General features: G+C 49.7%; 1 protein-coding gene across 2 annotated transcripts in view; it reads right to left on the reverse strand.

Annotated features, from left to right (window-relative positions):
- Positions 1 to 18,295, reverse strand: part of GPC3 (glypican 3) — a 139,884-nt gene that overhangs the window by 36,261 nt on the left and 85,328 nt on the right. For both annotated transcript variants that reach the window (XR_010885524.1, XM_067304119.1), the window contains exon 6: positions 8,925 to 9,045. Coding sequence is in view for 1 of the 2 variants with exons in the window: in XM_067304119.1 (XP_067160220.1) it covers positions 8,925 to 9,045 (121 nt within the window). In the remaining variant the exon portion in view is untranslated. The remainder of the gene's footprint in view (positions 1 to 8,924; positions 9,046 to 18,295) is intronic.

The following is an 18,295-nucleotide window of genomic DNA, read 5'->3' on the forward strand; positions in this document are numbered from 1 at the left end:
GTGACTTTACAGCCTCCCCCAGTGAGACCCAACACTCCCAGAGGAAGCCCTGAAAGGCACTTACACAAGGCTCACCCCCAGCACTTAGGAGCTTATGTGCTGCAGGAAAAGGTCAGCAAACTCCTTCCCCATTCGTAGGTGGAAGGTATTTGAGTGGCCCTGCCAAGAATAAAAAATGAATTCCTGCCCATCACGATGTATCGTGGTTGCTCGGACACGCATCCCAGGCCAGCTGTCTCCTAGTTCCTCCCACAGTGTTTCACAGGACAGCTTCTTCTTACACATGTCCTCAAAAACCAGCCAAACACACTTTTTTTTTCTTTTAAATATTGTCCCTTAGCAAAATAGTCAAGCAAGGCCATACACAATAAATATTATTGCAATTTGAACTTCCCTGTTTGGTCTCAACATTTTATGTGATGCAAAAGCCATCTCTTGTGGCACACACTGCACTAGCAAGAGCACTAGGATATATCACGGCCTTTGCAGTTAGTTACATGTCAAAACCAAGCTAAGGAGTTTAACAAGCAATGACATTAACTGACAAAGTCCTCCCATGCTGCGATGGTTATTCACACACGCACCAACACACACAGGTTCAAGCAGCCTTACTGACTAGGGAAACTGTCTGCCATCTCAAAGACCTGCCTAATTATAAACATCTGCTTCATCAGCAGGTGTAACAAAAGGAACAAGATTACAAATTATTCATTACCCAAAACGTACAAAACTTCATTCGCTCTCTGACAGCAGCACAGCTTGGATGAAAGCGGACGAAAGCGGCTGCAGCGCTTTGCGTTGGCTGCTGCTGACCTGGAGGTGGGCAAGTGCGTTTGGAGAGGGTCCCAGCAGCAGCCTCGGCTTCTCAATGAGCCGGGACAGCGCTTTAAAAAAGGGACCGCCCCCTTTTAAAGCAGGATTTCTGCATGGGGTGTAGAGCTGACACCTCTTCCACTTCAGACCAGGAAAAGCGTTCATGGCATTTGTTGCAAGAAAGGCGCGTTACAGTGCCCTAGCGATGACTGGCAGCCCCTACGTCAAAGGGATACCAAATCAAGAAGTGCTGATTCCTCCAGCACCACAATAACACACAAATAATTCCTCCAACACTAATAACACGTAAATCCACAGCAGCCTGTCTGAGCTGACAGGACCTGAAAAGACTCATCTCTTGGACATCCCTGGCTGGTGCCGAGGGAGGCTGCACGGCTGCCTGCCAGAAAGGTGCATATCGGCTTCTCTGGGGAAAGAGTCATGAACACACCTTGTTCCACTCCTCGCTGAAGAGAGCATTAGTTGGTGAAATAGAAGAACTGCACTGGCAAAATTTCCAGCTCACTCATCCTTGGTGCCAGGGTGTAGATGGGATGGAGCGGGCCCCTCTTGAGCGGCACAACTTGGGGTATTTGCACAAGCCACAAAAGCCTGCACGTAGGGCTGGCGGTGCAGAAGGACGCTCCTTGCTTTTGACTATCCCATCCTGTCCATTTAGAAGTGTTCTGCTGATAAGCTTGTTCCTCTGAGAAAAAAAACAAACACACAAAGCAAAATCCAGCGGGAAGGAGAGCCAGCGTTTGGGAGCTCTGCCGATGGGATTAGCCCAACCTGCCTGGAGCGGATCTGACATCATTGCTTTTTCCTCCTTTCCCCTGAAGGCATCATTGCTAATGATTGCATGCCATCAAGTTGGAATCAAAAGTAACATTATTGTTACTGATTCCTTTTCTAAAGGACATAAGCAATCAGATTTGTTCTCCAGCCAAAAAGACCATAGGTTACCTCCCAGGCTCGCTCTGGAAGATGAGATTAGCTCCCAGAATCCCAGTCCCATCTCATTCTGCAGCATGCTTTAAAGACTTTGACAATAAGTCAAAATTTGGAGAAAAATATATAAATGAGAAACCTACCAAACACTCCATGAACTCTAGAGATGGCTGCATGCTTTGTTATTGGATTTAGGTTTCAAAGAAAACAAGCTAGGGAAAGTTTTTCACAACTTCAGGCTGAGAATTTTCCCCCCAGACACCTCTCAGCAGATACAAATTGTAACCGACAGCAAAAACAAAGGGAAAAACGCAGTCACTTCTACTGAAACAGAGCAAAACCCATCTTCAGCAAGCCCTGGGGCAGTACCAAAACCAGCTGCTTCCTTGTGCTGCATTCACAAGACACCCAGGGATGATCAGGGAGGACAGCTATCACCTACATTTTCTACTGATTAAATTACTGGGCTGAATCAGAGCACAAGGTGATACTCGATACAATTAAGGAGGCCCAGAATAACCATAATTAACTCTCAATTTGGTGTCAGCAGATCCCTTGCTGATGTGTTTTGCTGCACAAGGATCCCAGGTTTGTTTCCTCCACAACAGGATAAACTCCAGTTCTGGTACAGGATATCTGGTGTTTGTTTTCAAGCGCTGCTGTGCATCAGCTGCATGTTTTGGTCACAAGAGAAAAAATTAATCCTTTTTAAAGGGATTTTTTTCCAGATGATTTCCAGGGCATTGTTTGGAGCCCGCTCCCTGCAGGACACACCTGACCGCACCTGCCTCCGCGCTCGCGGGGACGGGCACCGGGGCTAACACCGCAGGGCAGAGGTGGCTCCCGTTTCTCCCACCCTGCCCTGCTGCTCCCCACTTCCACAGGGCCGGGAAGTTTCAGGGGAAGAGCAATAAAATGCTCTTTATGCTACCTGAATGCCATGAACGCCGAACACACACTGGTGTGGAAAACGTCCAAAACTCCAACCAGTCCAAGTCGAGCTACCTCAGCTTCCTGCTTTTGCTGGGAAAATTGAGCAGCAAGATCCACTGCCCCGGAAAGCTTTACCGCTCCCAGAGTCACAACTGAGCTAAATGCCTATTTGGATACTAGGTGAGAGGTGAAATGTCACCAATGAATAGTGCGATCCTTGGAAAAGAAAGTGATCAGCAAAACAAGGAAATACAGGTGAGACTGTCTTTTTTCCTACGGATAACTGAGATCTACAGCTTCACCTGGGAATGCTCCTTTCCCAGCCCTCTCCTGTGGGTTCCTGAAACTCACTGCCGGAAGACAGATGAAAGCACGCAAGGAAAGAGTCAACCTTGTCTTGAAAATAACAGCTCTGCATTCCCGTTATTAAAAAAAAAAAAAGAAAGAAAGAAAGAAAACCCATGTGGTACGACCTACAGATGCAGCGTTCCCACAATAAACCTGGGAAAGCCGGGACATCGGTAGACGCAGCCCTCACGTACAATAGCCGGCACACGCAACCTTCAGCTCTTGCTGCAAATGAGAACAGGGGGAAGAATGCTTTTGGATTAAAAAATAAAACAAAACAAGGTATGTTCACACTTAATTATGTTCTGATTACCGAGCATCACACATGCCCCGATTTAACAGGCCTGACAGAATCCCATGATTCCCACTTCCATACGGAGCTGGAGGCTGCAAGGGCACGTTAACGGGAACCATGGCACAGCTTCGGAGGCACAAAAGGACAACGCAGCCAGCCTTTAAATACCAGCCCCAGACTTGGTGGAGCTACAGATTATTTTGGGCAGTAAAAAGAGGAATTAGCCGATGTATTCCAAAACGCATTTATCATTAAAATAAAAATCTTCTGTCATTTTATTTAATAGCCTTAGCAAGAAATAATTGCAACGTCTGGCTGCGTTTGACGACATGTGGTTTTAATAGTTTAATTGTTACAAACTGTTTAATAATGTCGAACAAAAGGCGCGTCCAAGTAATTTTTCTGTTTATTAATCATTCCTTTTGAGGACTTGATAAATTATATTACGCGTATACCGCACTTCAGTTACCGCAGCGTTAACGTAGTCCATGTAAAAGTGAAAAACTAGCCAGGAGCGACTCCCGGCCCCAGACCGCCGGGGCAGCATCCCGGGAAGCATCTCCGCCGGCCGGCCCCGCGCGGGGCTCGGCCCCTTCGGAGGTCCCCGCCGCGCTCGGTGTTTTGCGCCTGGGGCTGGAAGACCCTCGGGCCCGAGGGCACCCGCCCGCTCTGTTTATGTTCGGTTCACTCAAGCTGTGGCCTTCTGGCCTCTTTCCGAATTCACTCCTGCGTGACCTCCGCTGCGAAGGCCGCAGAGGAGCAGGCCGTTAAACCGACAAACAAAATATCCTATAATCCTACAAACTAGTATCGGATACGCGGGTTGATCCGACCAGCCCCAAGCAGAGCTACTGAAACGCGCGGCGCACGAGTTTTTGCAAACTCCGAGTATATTCCCCCTTCATGCGTTCACCCCTCTTTGCCTACTTTTTTTCCCATCTATCCAGAATGCTTTACCTCCTCCTAAACTTCAAAATTTGGTTTTGGATCCTCCTGTAATCCCCGCAAAGAGCAGCATCAGGCTCTTTCGCACGGCCCTCGCTGCAGGATTGGGATTTTACACTAAAAACAGAAAGGCGGTGAGATCCTGCTCTGCACAACAGCCATAATGCTCCAAGAAATTGTACATTCCCCCTATTTCCAAGGAAATAAATCAAAGTTAGTTTCTCAGGGCTTGTGAAAACATATTGCCTGGATTCCAATCCCCAAGGGTTTTCTTTCAAGAGCTTATATGGTAGTTAGATTTCTGGCTAGAGAATATGCAATATGATAAAAACACAGTCCCTATACAGAGCAATAAATTACAGATTGTTTGATGTGGAAACCAAAGAACTGTCAAACTCTAGTATATCTGAAATATTCTAAATGAGCCCTGAGCTCCAGTGTCTGGAAATTTACTGTACGTTTCCAGGCCTTTCAATCTTGTGAAGACATCTCCCCCACTTCATTTTCCTTTGATGGATTTTATTCTTACGGGGTTTTTTTCTTCCTTCCCAGAACTGTGTTGTTCTTCCTAGAGACAGTCCTACGATGAACAGCAGGGGGTTTCTCTATGCATAAAAAGGGACGTGAACCGGGTGCTAGCTTAAACTTTGGGAGATCTTTTTCTGCCACAGATTTTCTATGTGGCCAAGTCACTCCTGCACTTCAACTGCACACCTACAGATCAGGGACGGCAACTGCCCCGGCTCATCAGGTGGTTTTGCAGTTAAATACAAGGCGCCCAGCTCCACACTTGTGTGCTAAAACTGGAACCTCGTCCCCATCCATCAGCTGTCTAAATACCCTCGCGGCAGAGGAAACCTGACTGACTGGAGGAAAAAATTCACCTTGCGCTTTGCTTTTTGACTAGGGAAGTCACCCAGTCACCAGGAACTTGGTGAGGCCTCATGTTGACATTGAACAACCTTTCAATTGCATTATAGTTTCACCTACAGGATGAGTGGAAACCCTCCAAGCTATAAACAGACCCTGTCCACCCTGGGAAATACAAGTTACAGACCAATTCAAGCTCATTTTCCTGAAGGTGACCCTTGGCCTCCCAGCTGAGATAACAGCGCTAATATTTATGGATGGGCCATTCGTGCCTCTGGGCACAGAGCAAAAATAATTCAAATCACAACTTGGTAGACATCTAACAGAACCGAAAAAAAAAAAAATCAGTTCCAATATGGCAATAACAAACCAGCTCGCCCACTGACGCACAAAAAATAGCACCACCCACGGTCATACTTTCAAATGCAACAAAACGGCCTGGAGTTTTGCTGTGATGAGCAGGCACCACCGCGTGTGACTCATCCAGAGAGGACTGACCTGAGACAACACATTCCTCAGACAGCCGTGGTTTATTCAGTTATTTTAGCTGGATAAAAGGCGCTTACACAAAAATTGATAAAATCTAGCAATGTTTTTTTTTACTTCCCCTTTTCTCCGGTTCAAGTTTTCTCTACTCCTTCGAGTCTCTGCAGATTGCACTGTAATACACAAACGACGTTCTCATTTCACACTGCGAAAGGCAGAAGAGAATTTCTCACATTCACGTATGCTTCTCCAGATTCAGTTTGAGAAGACATGAAATAATCAGTGAGCATGATTCCCTCACACAACACGTTCACCAAGCTCAAGCAAGCTCCAGAAGTTGGAGCTGAAAGAACACACATTTTTCAGCAGCGTGAGCAGCCTGAAATAAATGGAAACCAAGTCGTCAGCAAATTACAAACATTAACAAAATCCACAAGTAAAAGAAAATGGTGTGGAACTCTAACAAAAATTGCACTGAATAGAACGGTTCCCGACTCTACCCACATCCATGAAATCTTAGCTACAACTCCTCCAACACAACCACAGACTAGGAAGAATTCATTAGATATTGCTAGATCCATAATATACTACTCATCATGTGGGGAATCCAGTTCAGAGCTCTGAGCACGACAAACACTCAAAAAGATGCTCTTTTTTCCAAAAGATATTCGACATTTGAAAACCCTTAAAAGACGCTGTTCGGTTGAGCTTGGCAGATAAGTTGTTTTCCACCCCTGCGCAGCATGGGAGTCCACACCGCTTCCCAGATCTGCAGCCAACACCTGAAAAACACAACTGTAACTCATCCAGAGTTGCTCCTTCCGCATTTCCTGCTCTTCAGCATTCGAGATGCATTCCAGATGTGACGGAGGTCCCCAAACTTCAGCAGGCCAAGTAACTAATGCAAAGGTGAGCTCAGACATCCAAAATCACAAATGTAACTACTCTCTGCAGTTATTTTACAAGGACATGAGCCACTTACCTTAGACTATCAATCCTCAGCATTAATAGCTAGGTCCATACCTAATTTTCAGAAACCACTTTCCAGTTCCTCCTGATTTTATTCTCAGTTCCCGCCTGTCTCAAATGCAACTTTATAAGAGGGTTTAATTTTTCAGAGTCTTGTATTTATGCCATTAAATGCAAAACAACTCATCCGTCCCCCACAACATCGCTACAACTTTCCAGTCGGATATTGCAAAAGAGCAAGGGAAAGCGGTGTACGGCATCACGAGCCAGCTCACAATATTCACCCACTGACCCCTATTTTTCTCAGACCAGAGCCTGACAAAGGCGGTCGGCCGCTCTCAGCAGCTGGGTTCAGCCGAGCTGTGTTTACCCAGGGTCTCTCGTTCCACGAGTCTCAGCTCCTCGGCAGCCTGAACGGTTCAGCAAAGACCTAACTTGACCCAATCTGGCAGCCAGCATTTCACAACCACTTTGTGTCAGCAGTTTCAAGTACACTAATAACCACGTTTTGTTCCGTGCGACGTTCTCACTGCGAACGGCAAAATATCATTATCACCTGCAGGTTGAAGCCTGCCCTCTACCCCACTTAATAGGGAGCTGATTATGCTATTTTTCTTTTTTTTTTTTTGTTTTCCCCCTTTTAATAATTACGGGCTGTTGGCAGATGGCATCGCTCTGCGACGGAAGGTATGAGTGACGGCGAGGCGGGCCGAGCGTGCTCCCGTGCAGCGGGGCGCTCGCTGGGGACCCGGCAGCCCGCGTCCCGCAGCGCAGACTCCCAGACGGCAGCTAATGAGGCATGCCTGCGTCCGAGGGCGCGGGGGTTAAACCGGGAACGGCTATGAAAACAGGCCCAGGAGCAGGATAGCAGAGGTTAGCAGAAAAGTCGCTAAGCCAGCAACTTCAGGCGGATCGGCCCCAGCAGCCCACCAGGCCGGGAAGGGCAGCTCTGGTTTAAGCTCAGCAACCCACCGCTGCCAAAAACCTCCCTTTGGAGCATTTCTGAACGAGCTCCCGAGCAGTAAAAGCTCCCTTGGGAGAGACCGGGTGGCTTGGCCGTATTTGAAGACCGCCTTACTGCTGGAGTATTTGTCTCCGCGAGGTCCCAACACTGCGTTCCCAGAAAGTGCAGAGGTCCAAGCTATCAAGCTACTGAAAAACAACCCTTCTTGGAGTTACTGAGTGACACAGGCATGAAAGCAGAGCCCAGAGCTGGACCCGAGCCGGCTGGCCGGGAGAAGGCACGGGCTGACACCAGGCAACAGCTCTGGGAAGTTCAACGCTTGCCCGAAACACCCCCAAGCAGGACCTCAGCCTGAGCGAGGGCCCCGTACGCTGCAGGACGCCTGCTCCGCGTCCCGCGACCTCAGTCTCCTAAAACCCCCACGGCACACGGAGCAAACTGAGCAATGCAAGAAACGCTTCTGCCTGGTCCCCGCAGGGCTCAGTGAATGCTCTCGAGTTAGCGATTTGCTATTACTGTTCTAATTGCCGCCCCAATGTCAACGTTTCGTTGCTCACCCGAGCACACAGTCCTTCCCCAAATCCAGCTGCAGGACCTCAGCGCTGGGGCCCTGCAGCAGCAGCAGACTCCCCGCGGCAGCTGCACCGTGCGAAAGGCAGTTTCTTCCGCCAGTCTCGCATCCATCGCAAGCTGAACGCTGTGCAAAGGTGCCACCTAATCCCTTGGCAGCTGTGGTGCTTGTTCACAGACCTAATCTGGCCTGATGGGTAGAGACAAGATCGAGCTTGTACCTGCACGGATGAGAGCATGGGAAGGGAGCTCTCTTTCCCTGTGGAGAGGGTCTCACTCAGCTCTGCCACTTCCCCGTTCAACACCAACTTGTCCCCGCAGTGGCCAGGCAATGCCAAAGAGAATCCTTTGCCCAGAGCTGACGTCAGGCACGTGCCACGTCCACCCGTGCCCGGAGCGCCACTGCTGTCCATAGCGGTCCTGCCCCGGCAGCAGAGCTCCCTGCCCTTGCGCCGCAGGGATGCATGGACATGCCCGGGGCACAGCCGCGCTCAGGACGGCTGCTCCACGCCTGCCCCCCAGGTCTGGCTTTCCCGGGGAGGCACCGCTTGCCGCATGCATTTGCGCGGAGCTCGCGCACGGTGAGCCAGGACACGCCGCGCGTGCCCGGGAAGTCTGGCGGCGCGGCCGGGCTGGGGCTGCGTCGGCACTGCACCGCCTCCGCCGAGGACAGAGCTGCCCGGGTTGTCTGGCTGAGCCCTAGGAAAGCGTGGGGGAAGCCAGACGGATGCGGAAACCACCCCCTCTGGAGCCGTCCCCGCTGGCACGCCTGCAACGAACCTGGTTGATGTGTTTCAGCTTGTCAATAATCTGACTGACGACTGGCTCGGGACCTTTCATCTTCACCTCGTGGGTGCCAGGCTGAGCTTTTGCTCCGTTCCTCGTGAGTTGGGGACCGTACCTGTGGGAGTGAGAGCAGAGGAGACCGTGATGTGACGGAGTAATATGGAGGAGATCTTTTAAGTTCAGCAGGAACTAAAGAAATCCCAAGATAAGCAGCAGCCCCTTCCAAAATGGAGAGAGTAAAACAGTTAATAACAATACAGAAAAGGCAGAAGATTCCCATAAATATTCTGCTTTTGCAAAGAAGCAAGATGATGTACTTGTATCACATGAGGACAGCGAAGTCCTTTCCAGTCCATTAGTAACCAAGGAAGACGTTAAACAATATACAACAGGGATAAATATTTTCACATAACTTGCACCCAAGAGTCCTAAAAAAGCTGGCTGAGAAATTCTGGCTCACTCACGTTTGTTTAAAATAAATCTTGGCAGACCACAGAGACTCCAGTAAGAGAGTGGTAGTGCTGTGCCCACAGCCAAAAAAAAATGAGTGGGATGACCCAGTTAACTACAAGCTGATTAGCATAACATCAACCCCTTGCAAAATAATGACTATCACTGATGTGTGATTTCAATAATAAAGAATTAAAGCATGAGAATATAATTAATGCTGTCAACATCGCTAATGGAAAATAGGTGTTGTCAAACAAACTTGATTTCAGTCTTTGATGAGATGCAGCTTTGGGGATCAAAGTAACTGCTTAGAGAGAACGTCCCTCGCTGGGCTCAGCACCGCACTTTATCCTGATTTACAGGAGTACCGTGCGAGTCAGGAAAGCACGCGTTAAGCAGATTAGGAGCTGGCTGAGAGATCAAGATCCAGTTCCCTACAGGGGACTCTTGCTGAGCAGCCAGCCTCCAGCGCGGCTCCGAAGAGGAGGGCCGCCAAACCCGCCCTCCCTTTTTTCGTCGGCAATTAGGGAAGACACATAAATTCGCTGCTGCAGAAGGTATGGAACAGCAAAGTTTATCAGCGCGATAAACACGAGGCGACGAGGGGCCGCCGGAAGGCAGGCGGGACGCCTCCCTCGCTGCGCTCAGCGCCGGCGCGGCAGCTCGGGACGTTCGGGACGCGAGACGAGCGTGTCTGGCACCAACCTCAACCTCGCTCCTGCTTCAGGAGCAGCCCGAGCGGCTGTTACCGCTTATTGCTCACGGCCACGGCAGTGGCACGGAGAGCACTGGTGCCTTCTCGAGACGGGGATGGTTTCGATCCACCGCAGCAATGCACCACCCCAATTACGGCCCCGCACGAACGCAAAACACGAGCCCGCATCTCCAAGAGCTCACAGCCCGAGGAGATGCTGCCGGAGCCTGGGACGGCCTCCGAAAGCCGGGCGGCCGAGATAACGCTAAGCATCAGCCTGCTGTGCCGTGCTGTACGCCTGTTTTTCCTGTGCCGTGGGTAAACGTGATGAAGGCTGCTTTCCGCAATCCATCTCCTTCGTGCCGCATCCTCATCCAGCTCCCAGCGCCCGCCCCTGCCTTCCCTCCCCGTTGGCCCGCTCTCCCCTTCCCGGCACGCTAATCCTTCATCCCTGAGCCGGCCAGGCCCGCCGGGGCGATGACAGTCCGCCCATTTCACATCGGCTTGGTGGAGGAAGCAGGACTTCAGCGGGGATTTGAAGGAGGGGAGGGAGATGGGAAGGCTCAGCAGGGCCAGCTCGGGGAGGATGCTCAGAGGGAGAGGAGGAGGGAGCCGGCCCCGGCTGCTGGGGGGGGATGCAGCTGCACGGACCTGGGGAAACCCTGGGAGGAAATGGCCTGTACCGAGACCACCTGAATTTCACCCAAACCTCTGTGCCCACCTAGGGCCACCGCTGAAGGCTCACAATTTAGGCAGCATGAGTCTGCGGCAGAGAGACCACAATGATGCCCAAAGCACAGGTTTCCATGGGGGGCAGGGACCGGGGGACTTCAGCCACGACAGCTGCAGGCCGCACTGAGGGTTTGGGGGACACAGACAGATCTGGCCCAAGTTAAACTCTAAATTAGCAATGAGACACTCAGATTCAGACACCTGGCGATACAGGGACAATTCCAGATTCATACCGGTGCAATAGGAACCTGCCCCCTACCTGAAATATTCATCTCACTTAAAATACAGCACTGAGCTTGATTTCCACTCCGCGGCTTTTTCGGAGCTGGAATTAGAAGGACACTGGCGCTCTGAGTCCCCAGCCGGGTCCTGCCGCACTTGGCACTACCCATACAGCAGAGACCTGACCAACCTGCAAGATGCATCGCTTAAATGGATATGACAGAGAAGAAAGGATGGGAGAAGGGAGGCGTGAGCACTTCTGTGGGAAGCAGGAGCAGAGAGATGAGGCCAACACACTAGGGAACGATTTGCATTTCATTCAGAAAATCACACACTCGCTGTTGACCTGCTAACAGACAAGCCCCTACCCATGTACGTTCCCGTGTCCAGACTTCAACAGCTCGCCCAGCTCCAGGAGGAGTCTCACTGCAAAGCGGAGACGTGAACTGGGATCTCCCAGGCCCCACCAGTTCCTAAACAACGGGGCCAGGTGCCTGCACGGCCACTTCACCGCGTAACGCTTCCCCTGCAGCACGGCACGGCTGAGGCACAGCAACCCAAAGCCCTGCTCCCCTCCAGAGCCACGCTGGGCTTCCACGTTTCCCAAAACACACATGGTTGCCCTTTACCTTTTCTTAAACAGTTGCATCATGCTGGAAAGTACAAAGTATAGATATACACGAGACGCAATAGCTCCCAGTTCAGGAAAGCACTCACACTTGCAATCAGAGACTTTTTCTACACTTAAAATCAAGTGATTTATAGAACTGGGGCCAGAGAGAGCCAGGCGTGGGTAGGAGACTGAAACAAGGGGTGCCCAGGCGAAGGGCTGGCGCGCGGCAAGGCGAAGCGCTCCGCGGGACTCCCTGTGCTCCGAGCACCATCTCGTGGGAGCGCAGCGCTGCCGCAAGCACGCTGCAGCACGGGGCTGCCCCGCTCGGCACGCACCTCCGCTTCGCGCTTCGCGGAGGAACAGGGCACCCGAAGGAGGCAACCATTAAATCCTGCCACTTCTTTGTCACACCGGCACTTAATGCCACCGTGCCAACCTGACATATTAATCTGGCGACCGAATGCAAATATCCGTACAAGGCATGACCTTTTAGATGCCAACAAAATTGCCGCTTTTGGTGCCACTCTGTGAATTTAATTTAAAACACTGATGGAACTTGAAAGTACGTTGCTGAAAAGTCTCCTGTGGTTTAAGGGATTTAACCAGTAGGATAAATCTCCCACAGGTGTTAGCAAGAACAGAACTGAGCCTGTTCAGTGCATACCTAAGTCAAATTAATACTGTATCTCTCCTAGAACAGTTTTATACAAAAAAAATCAATAAGCTGGTTTTGAGTGAGCAAAACCCCTTCTGAAATCCATGCAACAATGCAAGAGAGGTTTTCTGTAGGCTACCTGGCATTGCAAAGGAGGGAGCAGCACAGCTACAGCAGGCCAAGGTACCAACATGTCCAAAGACCAAGGCTCACCGAAATCATGCTGGGGAAGGCAGAGATCCTCACGTGACCTGGGTGACCCTGCTGGAGCCATAGGTGGGGAAGTCAAGTGACAACCTCACCCCTTCCCATGGAAAAAGTCTACGAAAGAAGGAAGCAAACCTAAAAGTGTTTGCGGAGGGAAATTGCCCTAAAGTTGCCGCGCAGGGTAAGGAAAGCAGAGTGCCACTACCTGCTGCTTCTCACCTGGCCAGGTACAAGGGCACATAACCAGGCCCAAAATGAACCATTTATATAATTATACGAGACCAATCATTTGATGTGGTGAGGCAGTCAGCTCTGCAAGCTGCACATCTTGGAGCAGGCTGGGGCCGCAGCATAGAAATAGAAAAAGATCTCTAGTTGCTTCCAACAAATGCCAACAAGCAGCCCCTCTCCGGGGCTCTCACGCCGTTCCACGAGACCCACCACATGTCTCCCTCTACCACAGTGGCACCGGCGCTGAACAGCCAACGCGGACTGAGGGCAGCAGTTAAAGTCCACCCCGTGGGCCTGGGGAGGTCCCTGCACCGGAGGGGCATCAGTGTTGCAACACGAGCATGGCTTGGCTTCCACTTCATAAGCACCCCCCAAAATACTTTCCTCTTTGATGTGTCTCGCTGTATGAAGATGTCAGACAGCTGCATCTCCTTGCCTTTACTCCCTGGGTGTGGGCTTTTGCTGGGGACATAATATTCTCCACGGATAAATGTCATATTGTAAAATGTGCTGATAAGCAGTCCTCACTAAAGCCAACTTTAAAGACAACCACCTGATGAAAACACTGTTGGTCTAAGGTCTTCTGCAGGGACAGCACAACTACAGACCCTTTGCGCTCCCTTCTCATCTACCAGCTATAAATGCCAAAGCATAAATTCAAACTAAAGAATTTTTCCCACCTTCCTCCCCACCATCAACAGATGTCTCCTGTGAACATTTGGTCATTCAGGTCCAAATGCAGTTCCTTCCAGGTTTTCATTTCAGAGCAAGGAAGACAAGATGACAAAGGCAATTTAAAATATATGGCAATAAATGCAAAACGTGTGTTCGTCTTACTTGGCCATGCTAAGCTTAGAGATGAGTTACTGCAGTGCTTGACACGTGATTTAGAGAAAGCAATCCTGCAAGTCAAACATAAAGAATTACACCTTTTAGAAATGGGAAAGTAACTTTTTCATTCAAATACTGATTAATTTATGCCTGCTTTCCAGTTGCAAAGTATCTATTCAAGTACAGCTGCACAATTTAAACAGCATACAGTTGTCTGAGGGCAAGAAGGAGGATAAATACAACACAGGCTGCTACTAAGCAGGACTACAGTGTGAGGGAAGAGGTTTCATTTCACAGGGCTTAATAACCAAGCTCGGGAGAGAGGCATCTCCCCAAAGCCACTCCGCATTTCCAGACATGGCTCACTGCTTTCGGTTTTGAGGGGACGAGGCCAGCACCCCATGGGTGTACCCCTCTAACCATTTAAAGATGGTTTGGAGTCTTGAAGATAGAGTCATTGGTCTGCTTAGTCCTGGGCAGGTGCACATACCTTTCTTTCATCAGAGGTACAAAAACAAGGAGGAGAAATTCATTAAAACCTTTGAAATGTAAAGCATTAAGGCTTTTATTTGAACAATATCAACTTTTTTCACCCTTTCCCTTTGGCTGCAGAGGCTTCTTCTAAACAGGACTACCCAGCTCCCCTTTGACAGTCACTCAGCACTAAAGACGGTAACAACCTTCCTTTGGAAGGAAAAAGAGAGACTTTGAACTGGGAACCTAGGTTTTGACTGGCTGAATCCCACCTCTTTTAAGGCCAAAAGACTGTAAAAGGGTGAAAAAGAGGAGCAAGCAGAAGAGGCAGATGCTCTCTAACCCCGGCGAACTCTTGGCGCCCCTGTGGTCGCAGCGGCTGCTCCAAACCTGCGCTAACCCAGAGCTGCTTTTGCAGTGCTGCTGCCAGCTGCCCTCCGGCCACAGACCAGGCCATTTGGGCTGGCGACACGTGATCCCTGTTACATACGGACCAAGAGAGGGGAAAGAGGGGAGACAGGAAAGAAAAACGTCCCCCCCATCCCGTGCAGGAGCCCAAGCCTCATCTCCAGGTGGTTTTCAAGGGCTAGTAAAGGTGGGCGCAGTGGCAATGCCATCACTTTACTCTCTCTGGCCCAGCCACCGTTTGGGTTCAGTATGACGATGTCAGTGTCACATCAGCGGCGCGAGAGGAGGGAGCGAGGAGGCTGGAGGATCTGGCTGCAGCCCATCCATCCCACACTCCACTCCAGTTCATAAGCATCCGAGAAGAGGTGATCATTTCTTCCCTGCTAGTTTCCCCTCTAAAGAGAGACCATACAGCTATGACTTTCCAGAGGCACCCGGTCAATCCTAGACGTTCCCCCAGACCAGAGATGGGTAGCAAGGGGGCTGTAGGCCGGGCAAGTGCAAGTCCACCACGGTTGCCAGCTCTCCTCAGGGGTGCACGATCCCCCCATCCCACAACCGACATGCAGGCATGTGCTATATGCAGGTGCACGTCCAGGTACATGGCAGGAGGGAGGTGGGACGTATGGCTCTCAGGTGCCTTCCTCGCTTGCAAGGTGCCCTCGGCTGCTTGCTTGCAGCGGCTGCTTGCAGTCATTGCACAGCTTGCAGTTCAGCAGTCAATTTATACCACCAGCAACCTTGAGCAAATTTCTTCAAAAGCAACCAGGAGGATAAAACGCTCTCCAGGGGAGGAGACCTAAACAGAAAGGACCCATTTTCTGCTGGGTTTCCAAATATCAGCCTCCCCGCAGCCCGGGCTCACTACCGTGAGAGCCCTCCGAGATCCTGCTACATTAGCTCCCTGCCAAAGGGAAGTGCGCTGCCTCCTCCCAACCACGCCACACAGTGTGCTACAGCTGGTAGACAGGCTGCAGACATTCGTCTGCTTGTTTTTATTCAGTCTGAAGTCTCAGGTAATAACCTGGCTCTGGGAGATGGGACTTTAAGAAAAAACAGCAAATACTGTAAAATTCGTAGCAAAATAATGGGAGCTTGCAGCTTAGAAGGACAGCCTGAACTCCCTCCATTCTTACTTCAGTTCAATAAAGTTCAAGACAAATAGATTATGGAAAACTTGGCCAAACCCGAGACGAAGCAAGCAGGCATAATATAGGAAGATTCATGATCTTCATTTCTGAAATACTCTGGAAACAATTATGGCCACTCAATAACCCACTGCATTTGCCTACTATCCTTTCATTAAGGCTTACATTTGCTACAAAGCTGTTTTATGTGTTTGAAAAGTCATACAGTCTCTCTTTGGGGACTCCACTGTATCAGACATTTTGTTGCACTGCCAGAAATAACCAAAGCCTTCATGAGCTAAAGGGTTATTGCTGGCATGGAATTTCCTTTGTTCCAATTACAGAATCTCATTTTTCTCTCTTGCTTCCAATTGTGCTTTCATTGTTTATGATTTGTATGATTAAAATAAACCACAGCATGCTGGCAAAGACAGGGACATCTGAAACTTCTCCCTCAAAGAAGAGAATCTGGCAAGGTGCTAAAAATATATTAATTTGGAACTGGTATAAAGGGAACAAGAGTTCCGCGGATGATTTAGATTAACATACAAGTTCGTCTTGAGCAGTTTGGAAACGGCAGGATCTAACAGTAATACTTAACGTACTTGCAGGTTTTGCAGTGGGCAAATGTTGCTGGCGTTCTGTTCAGAAGAGCTTTACAGGAATATACTAATGTAAGCAGATTACTAAACTCTGAGATTCTAGATTTTAATAGGCTTTTAGTATTAAATGCTGCCAAACCCTGATGCTATATATAAGCTTATATATATATACAAGGCTCACATCATCTTTGAGATTCAGATGCCTAACTCCCATAGAAACCAAGACGAGGCTGGTACCTAAGCACCCAGATAACTCGAGCTAAAATCTTTAAATGAGCTAATTTTTCAGTTGGCAATACAGTAACAGTGCCCTGGGCTATCTCAAGGAGCTGCCTATGAATCTACTGATCCCAGGTGAGCTCTGAAGAGGTGCCCAGGAGCGCACAAGAAAAGAGGAAGAATCACCAGGTCCGGTCCCCAGCCACCACTAACGTCCAAGCCCCGTGACCCCTTCGCAAGCAGAGGAGTGTGCCAAGCGCGGCTTTTGCTCTGAACCTTTGTGGCTTCCCATAAAAGCACAATACATGTTCATATATGTTGCAAAGCAGCAGTTCGTTACTTTTTCCCCCATTTTGGCCTATGTTCTTCGACCACACAGCAATGGCACAGCAAAAGACACAGGCACCTCTCAACACATCATCAGAAACCCAGTCTCCCCTGTATGATTGCCACCGTTTGCAAGATGTTATGTCCAGCAGGTCAAGCACCACGTCCTAAACCCACGTAAGAGAGGATACTCAAGCTACCAACCCAGAGATCAAACCTCAGGGAGGAGGACAAACTCGTATCATGAGATGGTCCAACCTGGAGAGGTGAACGAGGTGGACAAAGCCAGAAACAAGGTGGCGGACCTCACTCAGCACCGCCTGCACAGGAGAGCCCACGGCAGGACTGCACTGAAATTGTTCATCGCATCGGGGAAAACGAGGTTAAAAACTGCACCGGGCTGCAGCGCCTCGGAGGCCCAAGCGCGCGTGCCGCGCTCCGTCAGGTTAGAGGGAGTTAAGGGGAAGGAGGAAACAGGGAACAGGGAACGGCTCAGAATGGGAAACGAGAGCCAGTGGAGCGGCATTGAGCACGTCCGGTCGGCGGGGAGGTCACTCTGCTGATTACAAAGCACTGGGATAAAGAGGACAGAGTAAATACTGATTCAGAAAAACCCAGGAGGAGGAGCAGAGGGGGCCGAAGGCAGCATGTGCGTCAAACAGCAGGATATACATTGTCATTATTATCGAGGTACCTGAATGCATTGGCACAGGGATGCAAAGTTGCTATTCCAGGCTCGATTTAACATATTATGGGAAAAGGGCTTAGAACAACCAGTAAATTTTGCCATGACAGAGAGGGCAGGAAATGGATAAACCAGCAGGGCTTCTCTCTAACTTAATTACACACTCGGGTACCACATTACAGATATGACAGGTAAATGGCCACAAGCCCTATGGAAAGGACACCAAAGCACAGCCAGGCCCACGCAGACCTGGCTTGTCTCTAAGGGTCAGAGACCGAACACTCACTTCAAGTGATCAGATTTGTTTCCAGCAGCGGTATAGCTGCAGCGATGTTTCTGCTGGGAGAGGCTACATGGAGCAGGTTAAGTGTCCTCCTGTCCAGCCTGCTGAACTTCCAGGAGGATCTGAGCAAGGAAAAACTGCATCTCATTTGCAAAAGCCAGTATCTGACAACGCAACAGGGAAACATTAAGATATAAAGTATATGTTACATGCACATAACCTAGAAAATCAGACCATATTCTCTGACAGCAATTACATGCGGGGGACAACTATCAGGTCAATATCCTGGACTTAATACCAGAGATTCAAAAAACACCAAATTTCTTGTTAAAAGTGCCAAGCGGGAGCCTGAATGATGACTGACCAGTGCGTGTCATTCCTGCACTAGGACAGCTGTAGCTACGCTGGAAATACTCATGCACATACTGCACGTTCTCACGGCAGCTCGCAGAAGAGCTCCTGTGCATGAACAGCTGCTTGTCTCCCTCTTGGGGAAAAGACTGAATAAACTGGTTATCTGGCATACTTGAGCACCATTACCTTAAACGCACCTGATTTTCAGCAGTCTTCTGACTCTGAAAGGGATCCCGCACTGGGAAATGCAA

Source organism: Apteryx mantelli, chromosome 13 (genome assembly GCF_036417845.1).
Source record: "Apteryx mantelli isolate bAptMan1 chromosome 13, bAptMan1.hap1, whole genome shotgun sequence".
NCBI lineage: Eukaryota > Metazoa > Chordata > Aves > Apterygiformes > Apterygidae > Apteryx > Apteryx mantelli.